Source organism: Brachypodium distachyon, chromosome 5 (assembly GCF_000005505.3).
Source record: "Brachypodium distachyon strain Bd21 chromosome 5, Brachypodium_distachyon_v3.0, whole genome shotgun sequence".
NCBI lineage: Eukaryota > Viridiplantae > Streptophyta > Magnoliopsida > Poales > Poaceae > Brachypodium > Brachypodium distachyon.
In genome coordinates, this window is record NC_016135.3 from 11,152,089 (window position 1) to 11,162,296 (window position 10,208).

At 43.7% G+C, this 10,208-nt stretch overlaps 2 protein-coding genes and 1 pseudogene across 2 annotated transcripts; 1 reads left to right on the forward strand and 2 right to left on the reverse strand.

Annotated features, from left to right (window-relative positions):
• LOC104585560 lies at nucleotides 1–3,429 on the forward strand. Its single transcript, XM_014895653.2, has 3 exons — nucleotides 1–261; nucleotides 2,034–2,505; nucleotides 3,346–3,429. The coding sequence occupies exons 1-3, from the start codon at nucleotides 29–31 to the stop codon at nucleotides 3,427–3,429; spliced, it is 789 nt and encodes a 262-aa protein (XP_014751139.2). The 5' UTR covers nucleotides 1–28.
• Nucleotides 3,430–4,038: 609 nt separating this feature from the next.
• Nucleotides 4,039–4,123, reverse strand: LOC112269627 (annotated as a pseudogene).
• A 584-nt stretch (nucleotides 4,124–4,707) lies between these two features.
• On the reverse strand, nucleotides 4,708–9,458 carry LOC100842505 (membrane-anchored ubiquitin-fold protein 4). Its single transcript, XM_003579586.4, has 3 exons — nucleotides 9,030–9,458; nucleotides 6,392–6,562; nucleotides 4,708–5,152 (listed from the first exon to the last, which is right to left on the reverse strand). Exons 1-3 carry the CDS (start codon nucleotides 9,214–9,216, stop codon nucleotides 5,097–5,099), a joined length of 414 nt encoding a protein of 137 aa, XP_003579634.1. The 5' UTR covers nucleotides 9,217–9,458; the 3' UTR covers nucleotides 4,708–5,096.
• Nucleotides 9,459–10,208: the final 750 nt, after the last annotated feature.

A 10,208-nucleotide genomic window follows, 5' to 3' on the forward strand; every position in this document is an offset into this window, starting at 1 on the left:
CAGCAGCAACCGCCTCTCCAACTTCGCCATGCAGCCGCCACAGACGCCGCAGAAGCTCCCGCCGCGGGCGCCGTCGCCGCAGGGCTTCGTCGGCGGGGCAGCATTCTCGCCGATGCAGGGGATCGGCGCGTCGGAGGCTTCGGCGGCGGCTGCGGCGGTGAGGGCGCGCGCGGCGGAGCAGATGGCGTACGAGGACGCGTGGAAGGCCAGCAACCCGGACTTCAAGACGCCCTTCGCCTCCGTCGAGGACGCCGTCAGCAGGTGACCCGATCTCTCCCCTCCTCTCCTCTCCTTCGTCGCCATCATCTTCGTGCTCACGCGTTCTAGGATTTTTACCTAGGCTGAGCGGTTGTTTCTTTTGTGGATCTCTTGCTTGCCGGCCTTATCTTGACAAGTTTCTCTGCTGTGGTTAGCAAAGCCCCGATTGATTTGATGCCGTCACTTGCGAGTTGTGCTGTGAGATTAATTTGGGGGAGGCGAATTGTAGAATGCATGTATTTTCTTAGATCGACTGGAGAATGATTATTCTTTAGCATCGTGCTTCCCGACAGAAATATATGAGGTGAATCGATGGCAGGTTAATCAACACCATGGTAAACGGCATAAGTACGGAAGTAATATTTCCTGAATCTCTGAATAAATAATTTTCCATGTGATTTTTTTGTATAAATTTTAAAACCCTAGGCTCTACGGAGAATTGTTCCTATTCTTGTTTTCCCTTTTGATATGTCCTGACAAAATGTTCTGTGTTCACGTTTACCTGACATCTGCTCCAACTTCTGAAGACATGCTTACATGTACATGGAGATGATTGGTCATTTGTCCCTCTTGTATGAATACCTTATTTGCTCCCCATGTATGAATAGAATAGGGTCCTGGCCTACCGGTGATGTCGATGATTCTTGATCAACATAAACCACTAACCGATGTAAATTTCTGAAACCAATTTCAGTATATAAACTTGTCTTGTCTCTACTTGATATTTCAGCATATGTTTAACCTGACCAAATCAGTTTGCAGATACATTGCAGCGCGCTAATCTAACTAATCGAAAAAGAATTTCACAAAGAATCCATATATTGTCCCTATCCTACACAATTTGCAGCACCAAATCTGTATTATCCAAAATATAGTCCAGATAATATTGACATTCTTGTTTTCCAGGATATCAATACCGGATCATACTGATTATCCGCTGCCACTTTCCACCATCAATCTTGCTTTCTTAGTTTTCAATTTGTGACTGATTGCAAACTTAAAAATGCTAAATGTCTTCTTCGCCAGATTCAGAACATGTGGAGATAGGGATGAAACCATCTGTCAGTCCGTATGTTGCAATTGATTCTTGATCAAGATAAACCACTACCAGATAGAAATTTCTGAAACCAAAATTTTAATATATAAAACTTGTCTTATCTCTGTTTGATATTTCAGTATATATCTACCATGACCTCATCAGTTCATATCCTGAGATACACCGCAATGCTCTGATCTGGAAGTGCTTATTTTCCGTGCATTTTTTTGCCCTAATACACCATTTTCATGTTTAGGGGTGGGGTGGAAACAAATACCCTTCTCACTTTCATTTCCATATTTTTTTTGTTTGAATATGGATCAGATGTTGTTGGAATACAAATCAAATATCTACTCAATTCTGTCAGTTACAAATATCTACAACTTCCTAAGACAATGTGCTAAATTGAACTTCAATGAATGGGGAATTGGAGGTGACCTTGATGCCGCATCGTCGAGACGACTAAAACACCATATCTTGTTGCCCAAAATAGGAGGTCGCACACAAAAATAATTTCATGTGTAATGCGTGTATTTTCAGGGGAATAATCCAGACCATATTCGTATTTGTGTCCTTTTTATTCAGATGCCGATTTTGCATAGCATTTCAAGTTTTCATACCTGACAATACGGATTGTCTGCCGCATGCCAATATGTCTGCAATTGCGTGCTTGCTATACTAATCCTTTTAAAGAAAAAGAAGCTACGAACGCTAACATTGTTGCTCGTCTCATGGCCAGGCTGCTTCCATACCATGTCTTTGCGGATTACGAGGAGGACGACGACGTCTGCGAGGGCGACACAGAGAAGTCAAGCGATGAGAAGTGGGACCAGCAGGTCATCGAAGCAATGTCGTCGCAGATCTCGGAGTTCGAGAAGCAGGTGCTGGCTTTCAACGTCATGGCCGGGAAGCGCGCCGACGGCACCATGTGCAGCGAGGAGAAGCTCTTGCTGGACCTCATGCTGCAAAACGACGAGCGCCGCATGACGGAGCACCTGCGCGCCGCCCTCATTGCCCAGCACGAGAAGCAGCAGGAGGAGGAGGCCGCGCGCGCTGCGGCGGCGCGCCTGGCGCTCGTGCAGGCGCAGGCCGGCGGCAGCGGCCCGTGGACGCTGGTGCAGCAGCCCACCGCGTCCGCGTGGCAGCAGGCGCTCGCCGCGGCGGCGTTGGGCCCCGGCGTGGCGCAGATGCCTCCGCAGCAGCAGCTGGATGCTGCTGCCGCGGCCAACATGTGGATGATGATGCAGCAGCAGCTGGCACCGGCCGTCTGGCCGACGTTCGTGGCGGCGCGGGGCGAAGGCAGCAGCAGCTCGAGCGGGCAGGCTGGGGTACCGGGCGTGTGGCAGGGGCAGGGGCAGGGACAGGGACAGGGGCAGGCTGCGGTTGGGCAGGCGACGAGCGGCGCCCCGGCCGCCGGGATGGCTCAGACGTGGTGGGCGAGTGATGCGCAGCATAGGGAGCAGTAGGGCTTTCCAGTGTCCCTGTTGGCTCTGTATGAAATTGTTGTATCTGTGCATGTGAACTGTGGATTCTTGCTTGGGGGTAACATCATTCGAATTTCATAAACATAACATTTTTACTGTGGCCAAATGGGGATTTGGTAGCTAGAAGGTACTGCCAAAACATCCATAAACCAGTCGTTTGCATGAACAAAAAAAATATTTTTGTAGGAGATGACGAGATAAGTTCATTGGTCGATAGTATCCTCTAGATCGCGGACCTATGAGGCATTTCATGTTTTGAATATGAAATGACATATATGCCTGAAATTCAACATAATGACACAAACCATTGAAGAATAATAAGTTGAGAAAACCAACGACCGCCAGACCATGAAACGAACCGCCGCATACTGTAGAATGGAAGAAGAGTTACGGTTCCGTACGCTCTAGTCCTATTAAAACCGTATTTGACTGACGGTTCGTATTTGGGCCTGTTGGTGTTTGGGCCGAAAATATTCCTAATTTACCTAGGATTTGATTCTGATCCACACAGTTATAGCAGAAAAGATTGCGGATGTAGTTTCGTGTGAAATAGCGTTGTTATCGCAGAATTGCGGTGGTTGCGCCAAAATTCATCATCGCGTCGCGGGAGCTCGCCAGAACCTTGATAGCGCCGCAAAAGCGCTTGAATAGCGCTAGATTAAAATCTTGCATTATGGTACGTATGACCATGATTAGTCTGAGATTTGGAAATCTGCAAACTTATATGATGTAAAATGGCGAGTTGTACACCCACCAAAAATAAAATGCAGACCGTTAACCAAAAATTAAATCAAATAGACATACATGTGGGATTGACCATTTGACCATACTCGTCCTTCCAAAATCTGCTGAAATAGCAAGTGGGAAAGACTGAAAACCAGAAGAAGGAAAAGAACAGGCGCGAGATACCATAATACGGAGTAACAGTATAATGTTAGGATAAATACTGGCCAGAGCCAGTCATAATTATATCACAAGTTATAACTGTGGTATTGCAACCGAATAACATTGGTCCAACCAAATAAAATGATACTCCAATATGAGAAGAAAAAAACAGGATCCTGACCGAACTGCAACTGAACTGAATCAAAGTGTTTCAACGCTATAAGGAGTTAAGGACCAGTATGTAACAATATAGGGGCTTTATTATAAATATAAACAATAAGTTGGCGAATAAACAAACGTCAAACTCAGATACTCCAGTGGAGCTGTCTGTGGGAAAGAAATTTCAGGATGAAGGGTGCGGTGCGAACATCCTAAACAAATTTGGACCATTTCTCGATTTGTCCGTGTCATCCTTGCGCAGGGGTCATGCTAATTTTTATCGGATGTCCCCGAATGGTGCGCGTTCCTTTATAAACTGGTGGGAGGGCTTGTGCGTTAGCGATCGTGGGACTAAACATTTTGCTCCACGCTACCTGCTACCAGGCCGCGTGCGTGCGGGTTCTTCTCTGGGCCTATAGCTACGGCCCACTTAAGGAAATGCCGTGGGCCTTGTTTCACTCCATGCTTTACGATAGCGGCGTTCCCTCTAAACAAGAAAACGAGTGCGGTTGAGAGGCCTTTGAAGTTTGACGGAGACCTAGCTCCGGCAATCGGAACGCACGGCGGCAGCCTCCTGATCCCATCGCCGCAGATCTGTGTTACTTCCTGTCGACAGTGAAGCAGAACGGGATCGCCTAGGCGGCGTCAGGATGGTGCAAACCTCACCGGTGCTTTGCTGATCGCCTAAGAATTAACTCACGTCCGTTCCAGGGGATTATTTTGCGGCAACAAATTTTGAAGCAAAATAACATTGAACTTACAAATCCGGCATTTCGGTCCACGTGAATTTCACATGACTTCAGTGTTCATCACTCGTGTTAAAGAGAAGATGCCAAAAGAGAAAGATCCAGGGATGGAAGAAAAGTGATAATGGATCAAGAAACATAGAAGAAACACAACATCATTCAGAGTTCAAGTGAGAATGAGTCAAGCTTTGAAGTTACCCAACAACCCTTCAAACCAACTGGACACGGTAATAAAATAAAAGCAGCTTCTCCCTCCGGAACAGCTGCTACATGTTGTGTGTATCTTGTACATCATATAGAAACACCATTTTTTTGTTGGGTAAAACAGACAAACTGACAAAGCGAACGGCATAGAAACTATTTCCCTAGGGGCAGAGGGAACGACTTGTGTAGTATCTAGCTTACAATTACAATATATCGCCTCACAACATAGTACAGGACATGGCTTTGGCGCTGGATTTTCCTTCTGTCCAGTCGTCTCTCTTGGCGGGCATACAAATTATTGTCAACTGAGTAGATTTTGACCCTTCACAGTATGGTACAAGAGCAGCGACTGGTCTTCGGCAACTTGTTTGACTTCTTGTCTGCCAAATACAAGTAACGAGGAAAATAGATACAAGTTCCATCAGATGAAAGAAATTGACCTTCCTCTGGAGTTTGGACCAAAAGGTGCACTCTACTATTCCTTTTTCAAATAGAATTTGCTCATTTAATGCCGGTGAGTGAGCATCCTTAGCAAATACTCCCTCCATTTCACAAAGGTTGACGTATTTTGTTTCGTTAAGACAAGGCTTTGACCAATGATAACTCTATTATTATGTGTTTTTACATACATGAAATTTATATCAATAGATTCGTCTTTAAAAGTTCTTTCTAATAATTATGATTTTGTATCATATATGTTACATATTAATAGTATAATTCTTGGTCAAAGCCTTGTCTTAACGAAACAAAATACGCCAACCTTTGTGAAATGGAGGGAGTATGTGGCATCAAAGCTCGGCCATCTTAGGTATATAAATCAGAAAGCATGGAAAGTTTTTTTCTTAGGTAAAAGCATGGAAAAGTTGTGGTCAGTATCAAACTGAAAGGCATAACAGGTAACTTTAGAAGAGCTAACCAACTAGTATCTCAGATTCTCAGCGGATTTTCAATATTGACTGTCATAGAGTTAGCAAAACAAGCTAGTTCAAGTTATGACCATTTGCCCAATTCAGGTTTGATTTTATTGGTCAACTGGTCTTCGACATAGTATCTTTTATATAGATAACATTGTATTTGATGGTGTCTTATCGAAGTGTGAAGAATCAGAAATATCATTCAGTTTCAGTAAGACATGCATTTTTTATGTTGCTATGGCACATTCCTGTTGTACTGCCTATAGAGGGAATTACACAGAAACCAAACCTATGAACTGGTGTTATTGGGGAAGCGCAGCTTTTCAACTCAAATTACAGGACAGCTGACCGTGCACGGTAATATCCATACGCACACGGTGCTGATTCCACAAGGAGAGAAACCATGAACCACCAATTTCATGTCAACATTTTCATATTTCATACACATTTTTTTAATCCATGGACATGCCTTCAGCATGTATAGATTCGACAAAATATGACGGCACAGTATTGATAGCATCAATCAATAATCATGGAAGGGAACAAATCCAAAGCAAAATATTAACAATGATTGGCACAATTGAAATTTTAAGACACGACTTGCAAGGTCAAACAATGTCAGTCAGTCTAAGTAAAGACTCACAGGAAGATTCAGCAATTCATGTGCAATGATTTGCACAAAAATATTACAAACTTACAGCTTACCTGGTTTTGACTTCGTTGATGATGGCTGGACAACGACATGCATTGTGATAACAGTGCTTGGGAGATCACCAAAAGGTGCTCTGCACTGTGCAATGCTCTTGTCATTTTCTAGAATCTTGCCTCCACTTATAAGTTTCACATCACTTGCAGTCTTTGGAACAATTGTTTTATCTACAACAAGAATAATTACAGAGTTAAAAACACCATACAAGCAATGGTAGAAAGTCAAACTTTTGTTGAACAAACTCAGACATGCACTATGAAATCATATATGCAGGAAACTACCCATAAATTCCTTATCCAATGTAGATGGTTGAACTTTTCTTCAAGAAACTCAAACATGCGCTATGAAATTATATATGCAGAAAACTACATTTTCAAGTGAAATTATCCAAAAATGCACTATGAAATTATGTTTACCCATAATTTTCTTATCCAAAAAATACTATCCTGTGCATTTTCAAGTGGAGGGATGTAAAACTCTATATTACATCAAACTGAACAAAGAAATTAATAGCAGATCAAAAGCATCCAAATACAATAAGAGAAGTTATGTTTACCGAAGCACTTTGAGATAGCGCAAATCAGCTCATTATGTTCTGGGGTTTACAGGTAGGGCAAGAAAAATGTACTGGTCAAAATTAGAACTAAATGACAATGCAGGGTAAAATTTAAGCTACTATTAAGTGGAAACTAAGTTTACCAAAAAAAATGAAGTTCAATAATATCAGATTCTCAAAAATTATGCACGATTTGACAATATTGCCTTATAAGGCAACCACATGTTGGATGTCTTAACCTAGCTAGGTCTTAACATCATAATGACCATCTGATTCATTGCTCCATAATGACAAGGAGTACAAGCATGCAGGTACAGCATAACTGGGTCATAGTCAAATTAAGATTACCAAAAGTTATATGGTGGCATGGCGCAAAGAGGACATACTCATATTTTTCTCAGCACAAAAACATAACTCAGTTTTCACTCGCTACAAACAAAATTAGAGGATATATCGCGTTCTACTTAATGTCCCCATGCATGAAAAAGGCATGTGATTAACATGTGCATCAAACATCATGATCTTCTCCCATCTTTGCGGCTTTGAGAGCATCTTCCATTGGGCTTTGTGGTCTATCCACAGCTTTTGCCTTGGGCTTACCATAGAGTACTGTTTTGAGCATCGTGGACTCCCTCTTGAACTCTGTGAGATCTCATTTTTCATGAGCTACATAAGCAAATCCTAGTATGGAAGGGTGCAGCCGTATGCTCATTAAAGAAATTCAAGGGAATAGTTGCAAGTTTATCAGGAGTCAGGGACATCTCTGCACATCTTTGGTTGTCCACGACTTGATGCAATGGTTTTGGCCGGAGGGACAGGCCCGTCGATGACCGCTCAGGGCCCCCAAAATAGTTGGGCCCCCAAATCGACAGGTGGTTATGGTATTAATCGGGGAAAAGAGGAATCAGCGCTAATCACGTACGGCCGACTGCTCGACTTCGACTCCCCTGTCTCGACGCCAGTACACCATGCCTCCACGCCTCCACCAGAGGAGATCGCAATCGCCCTGCCAGGCTGCCCCCTGCCGCTCATCTATTGATCACGTTGATCAGGCGTATCCTTGATTCACTTGATTGCTTCGTGTCCTCATTACGCGGCCGTCCCTGTTCCCTACCCTCGGCCCTCGCTAGTTGGCTTGCCGGATCCAGCGGTCCAGCCATTGCTTATCTCCCTGGACGACGCCCTCCATCCACGACTCCACAGTCCTTCGCGTCCAGGCGTCCGGCCGTCGCGCCTCAACATGAGGTCAGTTTATTGCTCTATACTGTATTTCTAGATGTTGTGTGAAATACGACATATTGTAATCTTGAAGTTATATAAATAAATGAAACTGTGGTTTAGTTACACGAAGTTGTCCAAATTTTGGAACAAAATTTTCAATTTTGCTCCAGGGCCTCCAATTCCTGGAGACAGCCCTGCGGAGGGATTGGACATTACCCGAACTAATTCTCCTCATATAACTGCGGTAAGCATGTTACCATGTCCGCCTGCATTATGGTTCCAGTCACAGCCCCTCAGCTATTTGCTCAGGGACATCCTGCACATTTTGGTTGTCGACTACTTGATGCAATGGTTTTGGCCGGAGGGATTGGACATTACCCAAACTAAGTCTCCTCATATAACTGTGGTAAGCATGTTACTATGTCTGCCTGCATTATTGTTCAGGTCACAGCCCCTCAGCTATTTGCTCAGGTACCAACGACCATCGTGGATTCTTGCGATAAACGGAGACATCTTGTATATATGTCTGATACCGCTAATTTAAGCTATACTTCACAATATTAACAAAAACTAGCACTTGCTAGTAATAGATGCCCCGCAATATTCTCCAAAGTTGGACAAGCACCATATCCTGTAGGCACCAAATAAGCAAATCTAAAGAAGCAAGAAGCTTCCTCATAAGCCCTCATCCGGTCCACTGTCGTCAAGCAAAGCCAACAAGCAGGAATGAATTCCTTTACAAATTTAGTAGCGCAGATCACACAAGGCCAAACAAGAGGATGCACAGAGACACCACCACGCCAGCATCAAATAAAGGCTTGCGAGGATACAGAGCTCAAGAGACGAAATCTTTAGACCTTTGGGCCAGTCGGTGACGACCCGGTCCTTGAGGGCGGCGACGGTGGTAGCGGCGGCGTTGCAGCGGATGGGACCGATGTCGGAGCCATCGAAGAGCCTGAACTTCACCTCCACCTCCTCCTCCTCCGTCCTCTCCCTCTCCTCCTCTTTCGTCCCGTCCACCTTGGGCTCCTCCGCCTCCGCCATATCTTGGCCTCCCACCAAGAACTCGAATACTCCCGGGATCCAACTGGAAACCCGGGGTTCTGAGCTCGGCTCGGCTGCTCCGAGCAAGAACTCGCAGGCTGGGGCTGGAGATGGGAGGGATTGGGAGCTTAGTTTAGGGTTTGGTGGGAGGCAAGGAGGGTAGGAGAGGAGGAGCAGGAGAGACCAGGAGAGGCTCTGCAACTGCAAGGCAAAGGCAGGAGGAAATTCTCTTTCCTTTTTCTCCTAAAGTTGGGTGGTTATTTCAGCGTTGCCCTTTTTCTCCTCTAATAGACCCATGTTTGACTTGCTGACATGCTGTTTAGAATGGTCTGATTAGAGGACCGCCTTTCACGATACAAGTCAGAGTCTGTCAAGTATTTTATTATTTGTGCGAAAAATAGCGTGTAAAAATGAATAACAAGTATTCTTTTATTTTGCAATAGAAATTAGACTATGTTAAGTAATATTTTAAACATCAATTTTCAGATATGTCTTTTAGAGACATACAAGAAGTTAAACTTTAAGGTTTTATCTTTGGTGTGCTCAGATCACTTGGATCACGATTAATTTGTTTTACATACTCAAGTTTTAAAATCGTTGGCTTTTGTTACCTCGTGTAGTAATGCAAATTTTAAGGTGGAAGAAACTACCATGGGCCTTTTGATCCAAATAATTTCACAAGGATTTTTGAAGATTGTATTTCTTAGTCATTTTTTATTTGTATAGTTGACACAACAAAAGAACAATTTTCTAAGAATTTACTTACAATACAATTGATATGAAATTTCCTATCGGTCAAACCTCTACGAAGAATCTATTTTTTTCTTTATGGTGTATCAAACACCCCTTAGAGGCAAGTTCATGTGATTCCTATTTCTACAACTTGTGATTTTTTTTTAGGGAATAACTTGCGACTTTCATGTAGGGTTCAAGAAGACATAAACTCGTGTCATATATTTTTCCTATTACTACCTCCAGAAATCAAAGAGCCC